Here is a 22,127-nt window from a genome sequence, read left to right as displayed (position 1 = left end):
ATATATATATATATATATATATATATATATATATATATATATATATATATATATATATATTTAGACTAACCTCAAAGTAGGTCTCAATGTACTCAGAGACGATGTGTTCGGACTTGGGCTTGTTCTGGCAGTAAACTACGTACATGTGAAGACGTCGCTCCTGCAAGTATAATGGAGATAAAGATCAAAATCTTCTAAATTGTGTTCTTGTGTGAGTGTGTACGAGTGTGTGTGTGAGTGTGTGTATGTGTGAAAAAGACAGAAGGGGATCCATGTTTCCTCTCAATTTTGTGCCCTTGTTTCCCACCCAAGTTTTTTATCACCAGTTGAGGAAATTGGCTTAATTAAAGCGTTTCAGAAGCTGAGAAAAAAAAGGTTTAATTAGCTGTGGCTTAATTAGCCATGCATGCCGATAAAAGTGGGATAAAGAGGATGATTACTGCACTGAATCACTTCTTTTTCTTGCATAGTCTGTTTTTCTTTTTGTACTGCATTAACATAAACTCACTTACTCTGTAGTTTAGTGCCAATAAACTTTATCCGCCCCACTTTATGCTGTCTTTTGATGCTTCACAACATTTAATTAGCGACTCCATAAAGGACTTAAAGTCATTTCCCACAAGTTTAGAGTGCAACAGCAAAATGAGGAAAACTCCAAGGAGTTCTGAGAGTCTAATCGAGTTTATTTCCACACAAAGTTCAGTCTCTGTGGATTGTCCTTAACTCTGATTGCAGGCTTTTTTTTAAACCAGAGTGATTACAGGATCTGTTTATTCTACAGCTGCTCCTCCAGAAAACTGATCACAAAAAGAAAACACATCTGCACAGCAGCAGGCCAAAGCTTTGCAGCACCGGCTGGGGCTGAGGTGGCTGAACAAACCTCCATTCAGACGGAGAACCTGCAGCAAGGCGAAGGTTAAGCTCCTCATAAAGGACTCACGTGTTTGATGAAGAGCTGAGCCAGGCTGTCTGGATCGTTCACACACTTCTCCAGCTCTCCCAGAAAATAACTGCGTGGCACAAAGCAGAGGTCAGACAGGAGCAGTCAAACACTCACACAGATGAGAAACAAACACAACACATGCTGAACCATCAGGGACGCCATCGGCTCCTGAAACACCCAGAATCACGGGAACTCGGCGCTCACTCTTTGTGCCAGTCGTAGATCTGGTGGATGTTTCCAAACACAATCCTGTCCTTCCCTCTCATGTCCTCTGGAACTCCCTGGTTAGTCATCGTGGTCATGTAGCCCTTTACAAACAAAAACACATCACCGATCAGCCAATGAACTTCTAAATGTGATAGTTTCCTTCAGCCTCCTCACTGAAGTGGATCATTTGTAGAGAAACGTACCTGAACTATGAGTCCGAGATCCTCGACATACAGCTGCTCTGTCTCTATCAGCTCTGCCAGAACATATCTGAGAAGGAATTACGAAACAAGACAGTCAGGTTTTTCCAGAACTTATTTTTACTTTTGTTAAAATAAAACTGCATCTGAATTGTGGTGGTTTGATGAATGTGTCTCTCGTCTTGGTAGATATACAGCCAGATGTCCCAGATGTGGGAATACATTTACTAAAGTTGTGATTTAATTAGTGATTTCTAATGACAGTATTTAGAAGACCTTACTGTGTGAATGCTAATTTACGCTGTTGTTTTCCTGTATTGTATTTTATTTGACACATTGTTCTTTTTGCAGTCTAACTACTTCTGATAACTTTGTGCTCATTCAGGAGATGGTTGCAAAGACTTTTGTAACTTTTATACTTCTTTCACTTCTTTCACTTTATTTACAAATATTTTCCCCACAGAAATACATTGAGATCTCTTTAATTCTCTTTAAAATATACTCTTTAAAAATTTGCTTCAGCATGGCCTACTTCCTCTGTTTTTGTCTTATAATGCTACTTTTAGGTTTTAGCGTTTTGTTACTTTTAGCTTTTAGCTACTCTTCGGCTGCCTTCAACTAGACTTTTGTTACTTTTTGCTACTTTAAACTAACCTTTCGCTGCTTTTAGATACTATTCAGCTACTTTCAGACAGCATTTAGCTACTTTTAGTAGTTTTACTACATTTAGCTTCTATCTACTGCTTTGCTACTTTAAGCTTTTAGCTAGTGTTTTGTTACTTTTAACTGGCTCTTTACTGCACTTAGTTCTTAGCTACATTGCACTTCTTTTAGCTTTTAGCTAGAATTTGGCTCCTTTTTAGTGTTCTGCTACTTTTAACTTTACCAACTCAGTTTCAGCTTTTTCAGCAAATTGTAGCAAACTCATTGAGCTTTCACATGCAGACTGTATTTTTGCAGAAAATACATTTTTTTCTAGCCTCACGTGGAGTTTAAATTAAGCTTGAGAAGCTGTCTGCCTCCTGATTCAGTAAAGTGCTCGTTTACAGGTTCAGTGGCCTTTCTGCTGCATGTTTTCCTTTCATGCGGAGCTCCGTACTCACAAACTCTTCTCCAAGGCCATGTTCCTTTCTTCCTCTGCCTCCACAGCAGCAGAGATTCGACTGCTGGAGTCCTGGGCCGCCGTACACTTCTCCTCACCGGGCATGCTGACAGTAGATGTCTGACTCTGAAACACAAACAGTGCAGTCCAGGCTTAGGCCAACATCACTAACACGTGATGGGAAATGAATCAGAGGACTGTCACGCTCTGTGTGGGGCAGGAGGTAACATTAACAACATTTTTTGGGAATGTTCAAGTGTTTATATTTAATTATCACCCACTACAGTGAAAGCCGCAGCTAATGGACATAAGCAAGCAGAAATATGGTTATGACAATTTTCCGAATTTTGAGCTAAAATCTGTTCTGATGGTACTCTGAGCCATAACAGACCAGACAAAATCCTTGTTTAAAGCGTTGGCATGGAAAGTGTTGGACGAAACGCACTCCTTCAAGGAATGATAGTTTTATTTAAGGAAGAAGTAGAGAGCACTTGTTTGAGCACTGCAGATGAGACAGCTGTACAGTTTGTCAGGTCATATAACAGATATCAGGATAACTGACCCGGGCACGGAGAGCGCTTATATAATGAATACCACTGCTCACCTAAAAGCACAACAATCTAATGTGAAATTGACTGTAATCCTCTTGACATACTTTAGTCTCAACACATTTTGTCCTCTGCTCTTTATGCACCAGATCTCTAATCCTCCTGTAGAATCAGTGGGTCAACATTGTGTTTTGAGTTGGGGGTTTTTTTTTGTTTTGTTTTTTAGTGTTTTTCAGAGTCAGTCCTCTTTTTGTTCTTTCATTCTTTCTGTTTACATCCTAAACCCACCAGGCGTCCTGCCTGCAAAAACAATCCGAGGTGGATTCAATCTTCGATTCAATCTCTGCCTTTCATTCACTGCGTAGCATCTGTAAGAATTTAAGAAACCTTAGATGTTTGCTACACTAAAACAAAAAAATGTAGTTTTCCTTTTTACAGTAATTTCTCAACATCCAAAGGAAACTCAGGGGAAAACATTTTGCAAACCGTGTTTACTGCTTTTGTTTTTCCTTGTTCTGTGAGATGAAAACCACTGATGTCTGAGCAGCAAGCTGAAGCCTTGTTACTCCAGTTTTTCATGTAAATCTTAACAGGAAGACATAATTAGCCATTTATTTTGCACAAATCAGCAACTTACACAGAATACATTACCAATAATATTCTATCACTTTACAAAAAGTCTTATGAAAGACTAGTTCTTTACAAAAAAATCTTAATTTTCGCTGTATTTGAAAAGATGAAAATAGGCACACAATGATTTAATTACTGAGCTGTAGACATGTTGCTGGAAGGGTTTGTTATCTTTGGACAGAACCACATCTGCGTCTCCTGTTTCTGGTGTCGTTTCGAGCAAACAGGCTGCTGGCCGTACATTTATATTTACATCACAGACGTGAGAATGTTAGGAATATTCATGGCTGACGCTCAGCAAGAGGACAAAAATAACATATCTGCATAAAAACTGAGGTGTTGCTTTAAAAACACAGGAGGACGCAGGCAGGGTAAAGCTGCTGTGGAAGGATTTGGTCCTAAAAGATCATTTGGACTGAAAATGAGCCTAGTCATTTCTCAAATAAAAGGTTGCACTTTATAGGTTAAGAATGACTTTAACTTTTTAAAAACTCCTATTCCTATTGCACGTCCCCATAAAAGGCAGGCGATAATGTCTGAGTGTGTGTTTATCTGTCATGTCAGCAAAACATCTCATTAACCAGTGAACAAGTTTTATTAAAACTCTCAAAAAGTTATTATTGGATAGACATTTACATGAATCAAGATGGATTCTGTGGTTAATTGACCTTAGCAAACACAAAAAAGACTATATTCAGTCAATTGCTTTAGAGATTGAGCTAAAATTTGGTGTAGTGGTAGCTGAGAGTTATCCCCAATGCATATATTGAGTGCTAATAGATCGTGCTAGATCTTGCAATATCACGTGCACAGCAATATTTTCAAAATTTGACCAAAAAGCTTAAACCTCCATCATTTTTCAAGAAAAGCTGATATTTTAGTTTCAAACTCTGGCCTAAAAGGCAGCAGATTATTCGCCCTCCTTCAAGGAACGTTAGTCCTTTAATTATTTCTGTAAAGGTCATGAAACTCGACCCTGCCTAACATCCAAGGTGAGTCTGTTTCTCACCTTGCCTTCAGGGCCCTTTCTTCGACTTTTAAACGCTCCCCCCCTTCCTCCCCCGAACCTGACCCCGTCTCAGACTGCTCACCGAGCTGATCATTTCCAGATGTGATCTACAGACACCCTCATGAGTGATCCTTCTCCTTTTAAGAGTCAGCGCGGTGCAGCGGAGAGTCACAGAAAAAAGTGTGTTTGAGCGAGCGTGCACATAAAACACGCAGGAAAGAGTTCCTGTTGGTCACCACGACGATGCTTTAAAAAAAATATATTTTATATGTTAATGCAGCTGAAATAAGCTGGTAGTTCTCAGGTTAAAGGTGTAATTGTGGAAATGAGTTATTTATTATTAGCTTTGAATTGTGCATTACTGATTAGTTTTATAATGAGAAAGCTATTATATATATATATATATATATATATATATATATATATATATATATATATATATATTTTTTTTTTTTTTTTTTTTTAGATAAACAAAGCAAATGTATCCATCTAATTTCACTATTGCTATTTAAAATAACCTTAAGCGAGGAATATTTTGGTACCAAATAAATGTTTATTTGCAGTTAATTAAAGAGGTCACACTGACAGCAAAAATTCAAATATTCTTATTTCTCATAAATATTCAACTATACTAGCTTTGTCTTATAGGGTTGTTCTGTTTTTGTGCATGTCTGCAAGATTATAACATAAAGGCTATTTATGATTTATTTTTTTTAATCACTGTTTTTTTTTCTCTTTTGCCCTGAAATAGCTTTAGATGAGTTTTAAAACTTTTCACTGAGGCTGTTACCCTGCGGTAATAGAGTGTTTAGAATTTATTTTCTTTTGTATTTGTTGACTGAGACAGAGAGAGGCTCTGAAATGTGCATCCTGATGCTGTTTATGTTGGCAAACAAAAAGAAAAGAGTAAAACAGAGTGCGACAGTACCAGACTCTGTGATTCTCTGCTTCGCAGGAGGTCACATGAAGCGCTCTGCTGGGAAGGCAGTGAAGGAGGAGGATCTGTGTGACTTTTCCTCTCCTGTCCACAAACAAACACCATTAACGTCAAGTGCACACACAGTGTAAAGTGTCTCTTTGTACGGGCCGTAAAGGCTCACCGTGACATCGTGATCAGAAGACAGGATGATGTGATTTTTGTTCATTTCCACAGAACTTTGCTGAGTCTCGCTGTGGGAGAGAGTCGATGACTGGTCCTTTCCATCTGGTCGGAACATCTGCTTCTCGGCTTTCCCTGCTCCACTTCTGGGATCAGAGCTCAGCTTCCGGACGGGATTGGTGAGCCATTTCTTCAGGGCGCTGACAGGGTGCCGGGATCCTCCTGATGAGGAATGTGAGCAGGGGCTGGTGCTGCCTGAGGCCTGGTGGGCGGCAGATCCCACAGATGGGGCAATGCTGCCTTCACTGCCCGCCACGGAGTACGACTCAGCTGCAGGGGGGAGAACCGGGGAGGCAGGGAGGAAACGAAAGGTATAAGTACAGCAGCTAACTGTGGAGAACATTCTTTAAGGTCAAATGTTGCAGAAAACTGAGGTTCAGTTTCCTGTTCTGGGCCCAAACTCTAACTTCAGTCACTGGAGTAACTTTATGGCCTCATCCTGCATCAGAAACACAGAAACTCAGGTCTGTTCTCACAAGAAAAGAATAAAATTCAACAAAGAACTTTCTGCAGCTGTCTGTCAAAATGTGTGCTGCATCGTTAAAGAGAGTTTAGGCAAAATATAACAAAAAACAAAGATTTAAAGACCACCATGTACCTGACCAGGACAACGTATTGTGCAGAGGAGGACAAAAGAAGAAGTGTCAGAGCTACAGTGGATGAACAATATCTGAAACTCATGACTTTAAGATAAAAAAGCAAAGACCTGAACAGAAAATTGACTTGAACAGCTGATTAAGTTTTGAAGTTCAGCCAATTCAAAATGCCACCACAGTTAATCATCATTAGACATTTTAAGCAAAACAAAAATGGTTATATATATATATATATATATATATATATATATATATATATATATATATATATATATCAGTTTTACAGATACTAAACTAAAATTTGGAGCAGAAGTAGCTGAGAGTCATCCTCAATATGTTCTCTGAGAGCCATTACATCTCATAAGATGTCACATTAGATTGTGCAAAACATCATTATTTACAAGGTTTGACCAAAATGGCTGCGACTCCATCTCTTCTCATCATAGATCTGAGTCTAAATCTCTGGCATGAAAAGCAGCGGGCGATAGGCTTTCCTTTAGTTGATTGCAACGAAGTGAAATCTTTCACGAGCAACATTTTTTAATTTTTTTTTACTCTTCAGAGGTCACCACTCTGCTTTATGTAAGCTGTAATCATAATGAGAAGCTTTAAAGAAGAGAACTGGGTCAGCCGTTTGAATAACTGTTTAATGCAGTGAATATTGAAGACACAACACTACCGATAAAATACTGAAGGTCTCTTTCCATTTCATTGTTTTAGTTAATTCAATAGATCCAATTTTCCTTTACAAAAACAACAAAACCTGTATTTTCACTTGTCCTGATATGACTATGAGCAAACCTTCCTCAGTTCTATCTGAAGCTCTTTTCTTTCAGCACTTTAAGCAACACTTAACGTGTTGAAATCACCATTTTTAATGTCCTCATTAATTCTGATTCTGATAATGCTTCTATCATTTAGTGCTAAGCCACCTCTATTTAAACAACTCTGCCAAGTTAAAGACTTGGCAAAGCTGAATTATTTTAAACTCTGTCGGGTCACTCAGGTATGTAGACAACACTCTCTCCTCTAACAATCATTTTTTTTAGGTCATTTAGTCCTTGAAAGTTCTTAAAATCACACGTGATTCCATCCTGTACATTTTACAGACCAATGACATCTGTTTATTTACAATCAACCCCTGGGAAATGACCCCAGTGTATCACCAGATTTAATCTGCATCTATAGCTGTGGAGGACAGCAGTGTTAGACAAGATGGCTCAACAGGACGCCCAGCCTGACCTCTGCCCTAAAAAACAAAACTCCAACAAGAGGAGCGACCCACATTAGAGACACCCGGGTCTCAATGAAAACTTAAGAAGTAGAAATTTTAATAAAATAAATCCTTTTCAAAGATCACAGAGCAGAGAAAACAAACTGTACAAGAAGAAGAGAGAAGTCTCAACATCAATGTTCACTGAAAACTTAAAGCCTCCTCAGTCTCCCTCCTTCCACAGAGCATCGACTCATGTTGCAGAAGGATTTAAATATCAGAACGTCATAAAACAACAGGTTCTCAGCAGGTCTTTAAAGATGACTTCAAATGTCATTAATCATCAGAAATGCATCTAGATGCCATGTGAGAAACACGTCCACCCTTTCTACTTTCAAAAACATTAGTAGAGCAAGTAGTGCTGCTGATTTATTGCACTTACAGTAAATATCTGAATATCTGTATTGACTGAAAGCCTCTTTTTTAACACTTTAATTTAATTAGGTTAAGCATCAGTACTTTGTCCACTCGTTTGCATTTGAGTATTTCTCACACAACCTTTTTTATTAATACTGTGCAGGATAAAACCTCATAACCATGATTATAAATGTCAAACTGTAATTTCTGAACACACTATCTGAAATAAAAACAAAAAAACACATTTTAATTTGGGGAACAGTCAGAGAAATATCCATACAGATTGTCATCCCTTGATCCACGTTAACAGAACAGCTAAAAATACACGCAGCATAAAGCAGCCTGCCAGCCCACATTATGTCCAGTTATCAAATATTTCTTGGGACTTCATGAATAAGTAAGGGTTTGATCAATTTAAAAAAGAACAAAAACAGCCTTGCTTTATGTGACGTGTCAGGATATTAAAAAGAGACGCACACTTTCTCTCTTTTTTTTTCCCAGTAAAGCTCAGGTCAAACATGGGAGCTTCTTTCTCTGCTGAAACGACACGTGTGCCTCCGCTTTACTGCACTGTTTTCATCTCGAGTTACTTCGAGCTTTTCTCTAAATCAGCTCTCAGAGATAATCACTGCTGAGAAGAGTGACTCAGCTTGTTATGATTGTTTGAAACAAGTTACATGATGCATTATTTTTCCAAGAAGCAGCAGCCGGACCACCACCTGGAGGACAGGCAGCGTCCACGGGAAGTGTGTGTGTCACGGACAGCCAGCTGAGAATAACCTCTTTTTTTCCTAGTTATTTTGTGTAAGCTTTTCATGAAGGCTCAGCATTTAAATTTCTTAACAAAGAACATATTCTGGCATCATTTCATGTCTGATTTAAATGTCCATTTCTGTGCTGCACAAAATCGAAGGGGTTTCATTTGCTCTACGACGTCAGTAGCTTTTGAACAGTAAAAATCATGAGACAGACAGTCAGGTAAAGGAAAATCATATGACTTTGTTTGGTATTTTGGTGTTTTTCCAGTTTATCTAATTGCTTCCTCACATTGTCTGCACAATAAAAAGCACCATCCCCCTTGGTGAGCTTGTCTCAGACACACGAGTGAGAAAATGAACGCCTGCTTCTGTCTGTTAAAACGATATACTTTGATTTTTCTGGTTCAGATCCTCTCAGAATCGCGGTGAGAAAATGTCTCACATTAAAGGTGCTTTTACATGAAAGAATCTTTGTTTCACTGTTTAGCTGGAAGCTCACTTTGCAGTTCAAGTTTATAGATAAAGCTCCGAACACAAAGCTGCTGATTTCTGTCCAACAGGAAAACTAAATCTGTCAGATTCTTATCAAGCTGAGGTAATAATTCACTGTGAAAGGATTTTTATTTTGGAGCATCTTTTGATCCATGAACTTCTCGTTTTGGAAGTGTTGTTGAGGTGAGAAATAAACTCTTGTTTCTCCAAACTGAGATCAGAGTTGATAAATCAGCTCTTAAAATGATTAAATTTAGCACTTGATCCCAGGCCTGCAGTTGGGTTACATAAGAGAGTTGATTATCATCAGGCCGTAGTAATGTGTGAGTGATGATGGATGAAATCATCACACATTATTTCTAAATCAGCAGAAGGATTTATTACATGAAGCGTTAATGCTGATGTGGGGTTTATTCAAAGTTGAAGTCATTCCAGAAAAAGCTGTAAGGTGCTGAAAGGCTCTTCCACCTCTCCCTGCTCTGCTGCCAAAGGCGATAATGTTTCTGCCTGCATCTGTGTGTTTGTTTGTCTGTAAAGTTGGCAAAATAACTCAGAAAACCGGTGGACGGCATTTAATGAAACTCTCAAAAAGTAATAATTGTGCAGACGTTGAGCTAAAGTTTGGTGTGGCCTGATCTCTAACTTATACTCCAGTATACTCTTTGATTAAAACTTCAGCTTGCAAGGCTAATAACGTGATTCAGCATAAAAATATTTTAGCGAAACCCATCATCACCTTCAACAAAAACAGGATCTCTAAGCTGACAAGTGGGCGACTGTCTGAACACTTTGGTGAAGATGGGTCAAAGAAATGTTGATTTCATAAAGTTTTGTGATCATTGTGACAGACTTTTAAACAGATATCCACAGATGAATAATACACATTCAGTGGTTAATCAGTGGCGAATGGATAGAAAACAACATTACACATTATACATTACGCATAAACATCGCCTAAGTTCTTCTGTTAGGGTTAGTGGACAGAAGTGAGAAAGCGGGACATGTCGTCACAGGACGGCTTTCATTTTCACATTTCACATGTCTGCTCTCAGGGTTTGTCGCAGCGGCCCGGCTCAGAGGGATGATGCTCTGTAATCTCTCCCTGAACAACTGGAACAACAGAGGATTTTAAGGTCGGAGCGGGAGGACAACGTGCTGTCTGGGTGTGTGTGTGTGTGTGTGTGTGTTTATAGCTGCCCTCTGAAGCAGCATGGGAATTCACTTTCTACATACGTCAGACCTCAGAAACTCAGCCAAGAAGATATTAGTTAAAATAGCAAAAGAAAAAGAGAAAAAGCTATAACTGTGGCCTTAAAAGCTGGTGTCAAAAGTTTTATAACATAAACATCCATAAACCTTCATCTCAAGAAGGTGATTCACAGACTTCTGTGTTTCCATGATTCAGGGATCAGAGACATACTTGGACACACTGTAATCCAGATGTGACTGTCTGCTCTAGCTGTTCCTTATTTATATTAATCTAAAGACAGACTGAGAATAAAGCCATCAGTTGTCCCTATGAATGTCTTAAATTTGTCTTCAGGTCTTCAGCATCTACAGATCAGAAGGCTTCATTTGAGAAATCTTTGTCTATGTTGTGCAGCCCAACAAACTTCAAACTAAAAGAAGGGTCTTTAGTTTAAGACATCAGTTTAAAACTGTAGTCACTCTGTCTCTGACTGAATTAGAAAATGTTAACAGAAGTGTGGTTGCCTCCTAAAACTAAATAACCTTTTCTTTTCTGCTGTTGACTATCCGGCAGATTTTACTGTCACATCAGAACACGGCTTTTATGATCTGTGAAAGTTTGGTCTGAAAAGCTTAGCTGTGTGTTGAATGTTTAAAGAAAATGCAGCTTGTTTTTCATCAATGGTCTGATCTTTGATTGAGGATTAAAGATTAAAACCTCACTATCATTGAGCAACATCACACAGACGTGAAATAGAAGTGAAGGATATGCATGGAAGCCCATTTCTGTCACCCTGACGGAAAAAAAAAATCCTCTAAGTCATGATTATCAGATACTATCCCAAAATTATCACTTAACAGCTCATAATTATGAGATAGTATCATGTTTTATGAGATGAGCAGTCATATTTTGAGATAATATCTCATAATTATGACTTAGATTTGTTAAAATCAAGGTGACATAAATGGGTTTCCATAGTTGGTGAATAAGTAACTAAAATGACTCAGAAGCTTATTTCCTTTAAGCAGCTAAAATGTTTTATGAAAATTGAAAGTTGTTGCTGTGACTCAGCAGAGCTCTCAGTCTGAATGAAATAAACCACTTCACAACATCCTAAATATCACTCTTCAGGTGTGTCATAATGCAACGCAGAGAAGGTTTCCCAAACGCCAAAACAAAGGACTCACTAAATGCTGCAGAGCATCTATAAGCCTCCAAAAAAAAAAAGGAACACGGTTCAAATCAAAAGCCAGAGTTGAGACATTGTAATTTTGGGACACATTAAACTCAGTTTAACCTGAACCGGAGTGACGGGGGAAAACAAAAGTTTGGAGATGTGAAGCACTCAGCAGCATCTGTAAAACACATGGAGGAAGCGGGATGAAGAGACACAGACAGGAACAACTGGCTGGAAAGGGACACTCTGTCTTATTAGGTTCAAACAAATACAATGAAAATGGTTCAATTCTGCCTGAGAGTGCAAACGGACAATGACCTGAAAACAAGAAGGTAAAAAAGAGGAATATTCTGGGATGGATGAGTGAATCACTTGATCCCAACCACATCAAGGAGGATTTCGCTTGCTTAAGACAAAACTAAAGGCAAAAAATAAATAAATAAATCACAAACAGCTGGGACTGCTTTAATACTCCCTATAAAAACATCATAAAATGAAAAAATTCACCATTTGATGATTTTGGTTCCAGTTCAGACAGTTATTGTCAGAAAATAATTCTTAAAATATATAATCGTTAATTTTTAATTATTGTTTGGCAAATTTGACTAAATAAATGTAAGAAATGAGGATTCAACGTACTTTGGGAGTTTAAATTCCAAACAACATTGGAATTGAATTTGAACATTTTCAAGGAAAAACTCAAAATCTGGAGTTCATCTCACATTTATGATACAACTAAGGCCTTATCCACAAGGACAAAGTTTTCCAAATCATTCTCTGTTTTTGTAATTTCTAAAAACATTGTCATAAACACAGCTCTGTTTCAAGAAACCTCTTTATCCACACGGAAACAGAAATGACCCAAAACACTGTAGTAACTATCCCAGGCCTGTATGTGGCGCTCTAACGCTGCCATGAAAACACACCCACGTCTGGAAAAGAGGCACAACTAAAAGCTTTACACGCTCGGTGCAAAACGTAAACACAAGAAAAAGAAGAGGAGGAGGACGCCATCAGAACATATAGGTGGAGCTACGACATCACTGTTTTCCAAAAGTTGTGTTTTGATTGTCTACACAAAAACGCAGGACTGGAGTTTTCAAGATTTTTTCACTCTGTAACACATCTTTTAAAAGGAACCATTTTGGTGGCTTCCAAAATGCTGTTTTCATGTGAACAAGAAAAAAAAAATTCCAGATTGACCAAAATGGTTCCAGTGTGGATGGACCCTAACTTTAATTTGCTTTAGTATGACGGCAGAACAACAAAAACTGCTTGTTTCCAGACTAAATGTCAGATATTATTCAAACACTACAGCTACGTTCACTCTGCAGGCACAAGTAGCTCAGCTCTGACTTTTTTGCTCACATAGAGCAACGTTAGATTTGCTTTATGACCATCATAAATCCAACTATTTCAAATCAGACCCAGGTCACTTTCATTTGCAGTACTAAATCAGACACATATTGGATTTTTTTCAAAGCGGTCATGTCACATTTCATCCTATTTTTACCTCACTGAAGAGTGACAGACATTGCATTTCTGAGTAGGCAGGAAGCAGCAGGGTCAAATGTAAACACTGGATGAAACATGGCAGACAATAATGATATCTGCTTAGATTGCATGGCAACGTCAGACCTGATGCACACACGCTGACATGTTTTGCATCCATACTGACTTCTAGAATTGCAGCGCAATGCGTGTGATTTCACATCTTCTTCTGCGCATGCAGATCGATTCAGTAGACTGGTAACGCTGGAGTCTGATGGCGGTTGCATTGAAATTATAATGTGAGAAACCATGCAAAGAAAAATTGTAACAAAAACTGGAATAGAGCATTAAGACCTGCAGTGTCGTGGGTGTGAAGGCCCCAAATGCAGGCTCAATAACCAACAAAAACTTTATAACTAAACCAGAAATCAGGGGTTGCAGCAGAACAAACAACTTAAGTGAACAAAGGATCCTATAAAGCCTAAAAAACATTAAGTAAGAGTGATTCTGAATGGCTAAAAGTAAAGAAATGGAGCAGACTTACATGTCATTATGAAGGACCCACATGCAGACTAGTAAGCAGGCAGGCAGCGAAAACCAAAGATCCTTTTATTACAGAAAAACAAATCAAGCACTGCAAAAACAGGAAAGCTGACATAACTAAAACAGGACATAACTAACTAGAGGACATGACGAACAAAGACAATGACAAGAATCTGGCTAAGAACAAATGACTCTTGGTTGTGCAAAAACACCAAGGGGATAATTACAGTAAGCCACAGGAGAGCCTATTGGAAACAAAAAACCTATGTGCCAAAAGACAGGAAGCAAATTAATTCAAAAACATAAAAGGAGTTCCTTTAACCTAATGAATCAGGGAGTGAGGTATACACAGAAAAACTAGACCATAATAGCTAAAATCCATGAAAGGGATACAACATAAAAGCCAAGAAAAATCTCGACAAAACCAGAAATCCAAACTAAGACTTGGATTATAAGCAAAGAACCTGAAATCAACTGAACAACAAAACCTCCTAAACCCACAATAAAACACAAGAAAAATCAAGACTAATTCCAAATCATGACCTAAATGAGAGATTTTTATGAATTATAAATGGAAACTGTTCTTCTTCATTTACTGTTTTTGGGTCTTTTTTTGTAATAATCCACTATAAAGGATGCCAAAGGTTTCCCAAAACAAGAAGCGGAGAGCCCCCTTTAAATGAGCTCCACCTGCAGGATACTTTTTTATAGCTCAAATTATTCCTGTAACAGGAGTGAATAAACATATACTGAGCGTAATAATAATAAGTTTCAGTCGTGCTGAAGCGCCTAAGGACAGGTTTCACCTAAACTGTGCCATCTGTTTCATGCTGCAGACATTAATCTCACCGATGAAAAGGACAGGAAAGAAAACAGATACAAATGGATTCAGTGAATAACTGGAAAACATTTCTAATTTAGAGGTTTAGTTGTGTTTCATGACAGTGAATGCAACCTTTCCAGTCAATCCAAAGTTAGGAAATCTGAGTGCATCCTGTACAAAAGTCTCTCTCTAAAAGTATTTTCAGAAAGTCACAAAAGCCTAATGTGTAGAATGAAAAAGAAAGTAAATTAAACTTTAAGTCAACCTGATTCTATTGTCTGTATAAAGGTGTGAACACTGAGATTTAAATTCGTACCTCTGCGTTGGGCAAAGCAGCAGCCACAGTTGCTGAGAACTTTTCTGAACAAGTGCTGACACCCACACCCTCGCTGGTGGTGACCCCCCCTCATGGTGATCCACTGGTGGACTCTACAGCACGCACAGAAACTGCTCCTTTTGCTTGTCCCCAGAGGAGGCGTGCAGCCAGCTCCCCGGTCATAATCCAAACCTGAGCAGAAGCCTGCTGAGTGAAAAACGGGGTCCCTATCCCATGACAGGACGCCAGACGGCAGGAATGAATCAGAGCCCTCGACTCCCGAGCCGCCCTGTGTGGTCAGAGTGCCGGGACGAGATTAAAAGGAAGCGAGGGATCGACAGAGGGGCAGGAAAGGAGTGGAGCTGTGATGAGCAGAAGGATTTAACATGCTGTACCGCCGCAGCAGCATCTGTTTCCCGATCTCCCCTCTCTCTTCAGCCCCCTCCTCTTTTATGTTCCCCTCTCTCTTTCTCTCTCTCTTCAGCCAAATCAGCCTCTATTTTCAGCTCTTTTACATTACTCACTGTGCTCTCTGTCCAGGAGGAATTACAAACACTTTCCCAGTAAATTAACAAAAAATGTGAACTCTGTAACTGTGAATTTCCTATCAGTGTTTTCTCATTTCTACGCTGGTGGGTGGTATTTTACTGGTAATATCTGTTCGGTCCTGATGGGACTGGTTTGAGACAGGACCTACAGGATGCCTCCAATGGTTCTTTGATGGATGAGGAAGATGATTCGTCAGGGAGTTCATCCTAAAACACAAGAACTGATGGTGATCTTGGAAAGGTTTAGGACTCCTATTACTGCCCTTTTTCTTCTGCTTTAACTCTGGACATGCAAAAATGATCAGTGGAGCAGGACCTCCTAAAAGATTAGTTTGGATTTGGGGTTCTGTGGAGCTGGTGTCAGCAGTAATAGCAGCTGATTAAGCAGATTTTATTCCTCCAGCACAAGTCAAATCTGATAACGATTTATGCAAACATTGTTCAAATCATTCATCGTGTGATGTGAATGTGACACAGTTACGCCTGTGGTTATTTACAGTGAAGAAAAACCTCCACTTTGAAAAGTGTTTTTTAAAAATATCTATTTTTTTCCCATGAAAACTTCACCCAACAGCTTGCCTGCAGTCAAGGATTTCTTTTTTTTTTTAAACTAAACTGCAGAGTCTGGAAAAATAACTTATATAAAAAATGAAGGTTATTTTTAACTTCTGCTGCCTTTTATGTGCATCTTTTTTATATTTTCAGCAGGAATGCACTGGTCGTAGCCGTGTTTTCTTGTCTTCGAGGTACTTTATCAGAGAGCTAACTGAAATCTTCTCAGTTTATGTTGTGATTTTGTGGTTTTCTTTGAATTTTCAGCACAGGGAATAGCAAAGAAGTAAAGATGAGAACAGGTTAATGATCCAAGTATTTCACTGAGATTAAACAGACTCACATCTCAGAAAAATATAGATCCCGCAGAGCTAAAGTTTAAAAACTGGAACCAGTCAGAATTTTTGACATCATTTTAGTTTGTGGTGTGAAGGGTGAAAATGTAAGCTTAATTACAATAAAAATACCACTTAATGTGATTTTATTTACTGACAGAGCTAACAATAACCTGTTCAATGACTAATCTCTGTGATTTCAGACCTTGTTTCACAAGAAAAGCTCACCATTCCCAGCTCTGCCCTCCAACTTCAACTTAGGCCACTTCTTTGGAGTTAGTGTGCCAGTTGTGAAAAAGCTGTGAATTTCCACTGTGACCTTGGTTTCACGTGAAATGTTAACACCCCATATGACACTCTCATGTGAAGTGCTGTTACAAAGTCATTTCTGTGTTTCTGTGAGCTGCCTTTCCTCCAGGGAAGAGATGGTGGAGATAGTGCCAGAGCACAAATACCCGGAAGTTCTGTCAGACAGGAAGTTAGGTTGAGCCACGCTGTTCAGACACGTTATTTTACAGGAAGGGCCACAGTTGGATCTTTTTCCTGTGGAGCTTCCAGTCCTGCAGGGCATGATGATGATGAGCCGTTCTGCAGATGTTTTATGAGTCTGGGGCTTTCATTTTTACACTCTGTTCTGCAGCGCAGAAAGGAACAATGGAAAACAGGGTAAGCCTGAGGGTGGACCTTTGGTTTTAATGAGTTCTGATTCCTGACATTTGGTCCATATCAATCTCAAATGCAAAAAAACAAGAAAACAAAACCCTCTTGAATACTAGCTCTGATAAAAACTGAAGAAACTTATTGGTTAAGAGGCTAAATGTCTTTAAAAAAAAGAAAATCTAAAGAATTTTCTGCATTTTCTTTTGACACAAGGACAGATGACACCAAAAGGCTGAACTTAAATTAAAAAATTGGTTTATTTATGACAGTAATTAAAGGCCTAGCATTCCTTAAAGTAATGCATATTATCCGCCACGTTTTAATGCCAAAGTTTTACTCTAAGATCATCTTATATTCAGATTTGTTGTTATAGTTATGTTGGTCAGAGCTTGAAAATTACATTATTTGCAGTGTTGTGTTATCTTGCCTGATCTTTTAGAACTTGGAGTTTGTTTTGTAAATGACTCACAGCTACTACCATGTCAAATTTTAGCTCAATGTCTGTAAAATTCACTGAGGTGTAGGCTAAGGTTGATTAGCTGTGGCGACCATCTGTACATCAAAAATTACTTTCTGAAAAGTTCACTAAAATACACGCAGTGGTTCATGAGATATTTTGCGAACAGTACAGAGAAACACACACACAGTTATAATTTCTGTAGCATAACCCAGACACTTAACCTAAAACTAACCCTTACCAGTACATTCCTAACTCTAACCTAAACTCAGTTCATAAACCTAAACCATGATCCAAAAATGGCCTTCCACTTTATTAGGACCGGGTGTTTGTCCTAAAAATGGATCAGTGGGCCTAATAATTAGGATACGTGTACCAGAAAAAGTCCTAAAAAAACAGGTACACACACACATGCACACACACACTAGCAGCAGGTTGAACAAACATTACAACAGCATCTTGTTTTAATGAATTCTGAAATTTGATCCATATTAATCTCAAATGTAAGACTTCTTTTGTTTTTCTGGTCTGGCTTTGTTTGTAGTTTTTTATGCCTTTAAATATTCTGATTTGTAACTAAATGTCCACAGAGCTCTTTTTTCTTTTATGCCATTGGCAAGTATTAGCTCGATAATAAGCAGCACGGTTGTGGCACGAAAAAAGACATTTTGCCTGATAAAGAGCAGCAGGCAGACAGCAGCATTTGGCTCCATCTTAGAGAACTTTCTGATGAGCCGTGTGCCATCTGCTCTTTTTTTTTCCTCTCCAACCAGCCGGCGAGCTGAAGACTGAAACGCGCATGCAAGCGGATGCAGATGTGCAAACACAACAGGAGCTCAAAACGTGTGTATTTTAGGCAAAGAGAATAAAAGAACCAAAGGACTCGTAACCAGAAGAGTGAAAACAAATATGATGGCAGTCATGCTGCATGGTTATTTGTTGCGCTCTCAGTGAGGCTCAAGGAAAGCAGCTGCAGTCACTCGGATGGGGTTTGAGCAACTACCAAACAGGTTTTATTAGTGGCAATCAAAGCATCTTTTCAAATCAGTCAATGGAGCATTTTCAATGCTCAGCATGCAGGAATGTCCCACATACCCCACTGAAGCAGAGAGGTTTAACCTGAAAGCCAAGATTAAGTATTAATATGATCTTCTGAGCGCAGCTGTTCAAACTCACAGCCACCAGGAGGGAAAGACGAGCAGATTTATGGAGAAACACGTGAATACAAAGATGGACAACAACGGAAATAAAAGAGTTTGTCTGTACTAAAGCATCTGATAAACGGACACAGACATGCAAACAGCAAAACCAACAAAACAATGAATATACAATCCGCCCAAAACAGATTACACAGATAAAAATCATCAGAATGCTCTTTCATAGCCACCGAGCTCATCGCTTAAAACCCTTCCCTGCTAAACAACATCCATCTCTCCACAACGTGGGATTATTATAGCCACATGGGACTATGAGCGTGCAAAATTACACCCCACCGCCGAAGGGGAAAGGGTGATAATGTTCATCTGCAACCGATTAGCTTTTGGAGTCAATCCTATTAAAGATGGCCACCACAGCTAAGTGACTCAAGCGAATAGAAAAACATCTATAACTCAGTCATTTTGATAGATACTGAGCTAAAAATTGGTGTGGTCAAAGCTGAGCATCATCACGACACATACTTTGCGTGCTACAGATTATGCAACTTTTTTTGCTAAAAACTTCGGCATTACCTATTGGCGTGAACCACTGGACAGATTTTAGTGAAACTCTCAAAATGTAATCATAGTATCGTATGTACATCTACAACTCATTACCATTTGGCATCAAGATGGCCGACCTTAACAAACACAAAAATGTCTGTGACTCAGTGAATTTTACAGATATTTAGCAACAGTCTGGTGTAGCTGAGAGTCGCCTCCAACACATACTTCAAGCCCTAACAGATCACTCCAGATTAAACATAACATAATTTACAAAGTTTGACCAAAACAGCTGCAGCTCTATCTCTTCTCTTCATATGATGGGGATCTTAGTCTAAAACTGTGGCATGAAAGGTGGTGGGAGATATGTGTTCCTTTAAGGAACACAAGGCCTTTAAATAGTCAATATTTCATCATCAGGACAGAGTAAATAAATGTGTTTTTCCTGCTTTTGTGTGAAGACAAAGGCACTTTTTTAAACAAATATATGACATGAGCTCAGCTCTTCTGTATAACATCTCTGGGTGACATAAGAGCTGCAGACAGCAGTAAACAAAGCTGTTGTTCTGACCGCACGGAGGACGTCAGCGCAGTAAACACACTCTCTGTCCTACCTTTACATCCTGCAGCCACGCTGGACTTCCTGGTGAACTCTGCCGTGACGTCCCGATTGTTCTCGTCTGAAAACTTTTCCACAGGACAAACAAGACTTTAGAAGTTAAGAAACTGTGTCTAAGAAACAATTCCCCCCAAAAGATTACTCTAGACGTGCAGGATAGAACATAGTGTCAAACAGGACTTAAAATAATGATTTAGATGTTAGTCTGCTTCACTTTTTTTCTCCACTCCTTGTTTTTTGTTGTTTTTTTTTTTTATCTCAGTTGAGGAATTTCTCTCAGGGCAAAAATCTGAACAGGAGGCTGCAAAACATCAAATCCTCAAACCGCTGAGATCTGACGCTAAAGAATTACTGGAAAAAAGTAATCTGGTCGTCACATTTAATCTATTGATAAGTCAAAATGTTCCAATTTTTAAATAAAAACTAATAAAACTTCAAAACAGTCAAATTTTCTGCTTCTTTTCAGATTTTCTAGTCCTGGGCTTATTGCACAACATGAGTTCATTCAGGTTATTTATTTAATTTTAACTTGTGCTTTTTTTAATTTTTAGTCTCCATCCAAGCACAAAATAAAATAAAAAACATTACAAATTAAGACACCATTGAATAAAACAAACAAAGATAGAACAAAAGCATATTAAAGCAAATTAAATTAAACAGTTTCAAAAGAAATGGGAGACATTCTGATCCTTTTATTTAAAATAGCAAGGATGAAAATAGTTTCTTTATATTTAAACTGATTAAAATTAGAGAAATTAACTTTTTAAAAAAGGGTTCAAATGATTATTTGAGTAAAAAAATCTACAAAACTGAGAAAATGATGGTTGAAACATTCAGTATATTAATTCTCTTGGCTTTAGATGTCAAATTTATTTATGGATTTATTTATAAATCCAATAAACTCTGTATATGTAGGCTTGATTTTTGATTATTTTTTAAGTTTTTAAAGTTTTTGACCAGAGACACTCACTCTGCCGGCGCTGCCTCCGTCAGCCTTCCCCTGAACTTTTGCCAAAGTCTTCATTTTGATTCTCGCTCTCTTGTTCCTCCTGAGCTCGGTCTATTGTTGCATCTCTTGGTCTTTAATTTGATGCCAGATTTCCTTCCTTTATATATGCGTGCATGTTTATTTTTAATTTTTTTTTTGCCTTTTAAGTCAAAGGCAGGTGAGTTAATGAGGCTGCAGAGAAATGTCTGCTCCCTCCAACCTGCGACTGAGACGTAGGGGAAGACGATTTAAGATTCCCTGCAGGTCTGTTCGTTCGTCCTCTGGTTGGACGAAGACAACAAGTCGGTGGGATCTCTCCTCAGGCCCCTGTGGATGAAGGGGGGGGACGATCCATCATGACAGGTCCAGCCATGCCCCTCAGATGCCTGTTCGGTCTGTGGAGTGTAAATGTACAGGAATCCAAATCCTTCATGGCTCTCCTCTGAGAACACAAGGCGCTTTGCAGGTTAAAGCCTTCTTTGTGCTTTTTGTCTTCAGTATTTATGAGACCTGCTTTACTTTACTGTGACCACATTATAAACATTCAAGTGTGAGACTGCAGCATGCGAACACTTTGGGAGATCCCCATCCAGTGGTGAATCTGAGAAACTCAACCTCACCTGTTCTGACGTGAGATCAGATTTCCTGCTGGGTTCAGAGTCTGGTTTTCAGAGACTTTCCATCCAATAAAAGATCACAACGATCGCCTAGGATGGGATTTGACCTTCTTATCAGTTAAACATGTAATTGCTGAGTCAGCAGTCACACATCCCTGCTGAGTCAGCATTCAAACAAATGTTTTCCTGTTTATACTTTTTTTGATTCCTAATTACTTCAGCATACTTTTAACCATCCATATCTCAGAATGTTCAGCTTGTTTAGGACATTATGTGACTTCTGGGATTTGTAACTTTAAAACTTTTGGAAATGTTTCCTTTTTTTGCTCATAGAAATGCATTAAAACTTTGAACTCTTTGAAATCTTCAGCGTCATCGCTTCATTTAGAGATTTTAGCTACTGTTTTTGCCAGTTTTAGTTTTTAACTGTTTTGCTAATTGTAGCTTTTAGCTAATGTTCTGCTGGTTTTATCTTTTAGCTACTGTTTTGCTCATTTTAGCCTTTGTTTTGATTGTTTTAACTTCAACGACTCAGTTTCAGCTTCTCAAGAAAATTCAGCATTCATTTAGCTCCCAGCATTTTCACAGAAAATACTGATTTTTCTAGTTAGACTCTATTTCTGTAAGCTGCTTACATGTTTTTTTATATATTATACTAGGATTCATTTTATTTTTCTGCAAAATGCAGCATGTTTTGTGTACATTTTTACTGTAACTATATTGCCTAAATAAATGATCATTTATTCAGTTTGGAAAGATCAAAATGTCTTTTTTTATTTTATGAAGTTTTTCTTTCTCATTTATCTGACAGCAGGGTTTGTGACGCTTCTGTATGTAG

General features: G+C 38.5%; 1 protein-coding gene across 2 annotated transcripts in view; it reads right to left on the bottom strand.

The window, feature by feature from the left end:
• arhgef25b (Rho guanine nucleotide exchange factor (GEF) 25b) overlaps positions 1–20,723 on the bottom strand; it is a 25,603-nt gene extending 4,880 nt beyond the window's left edge. The window contains exons 1-9 of one of the 2 annotated variants that reach the window (XM_017415660.3): positions 20,655–20,723; positions 19,680–19,752; positions 5,740–6,068; positions 5,568–5,660; positions 2,454–2,578; positions 1,354–1,420; positions 1,148–1,251; positions 941–1,010; positions 71–160 (exon numbers count right to left, since the gene is read on the bottom strand). In XM_017415660.3, the coding sequence (XP_017271149.1) occupies positions 71–160; positions 941–1,010; positions 1,148–1,251; positions 1,354–1,420; positions 2,454–2,578; positions 5,568–5,660; positions 5,740–6,068; positions 19,680–19,752; positions 20,655–20,708 (1,005 nt within the window). In that variant the 5' untranslated portion in view covers positions 20,709–20,723. Of the gene's footprint in view, positions 1–70; positions 161–940; positions 1,011–1,147; positions 1,252–1,353; positions 1,421–2,453; positions 2,579–5,567; positions 5,661–5,739; positions 6,069–14,813; positions 15,227–19,679; positions 19,753–20,654 lie in introns of those variants that run through there. The other variant, XM_017415661.3, reaches the window with a different exon arrangement.
• Positions 20,724–22,127: the final 1,404 nt, after the last annotated feature.

The sequence above is a fragment of the Kryptolebias marmoratus genome, linkage group LG4 (assembly GCF_001649575.2).
Source record: "Kryptolebias marmoratus isolate JLee-2015 linkage group LG4, ASM164957v2, whole genome shotgun sequence".
Taxonomy (NCBI): domain Eukaryota; kingdom Metazoa; phylum Chordata; class Actinopteri; order Cyprinodontiformes; family Rivulidae; genus Kryptolebias; species Kryptolebias marmoratus.
This window is presented reverse-complemented; position numbering and strand designations above follow the sequence as displayed.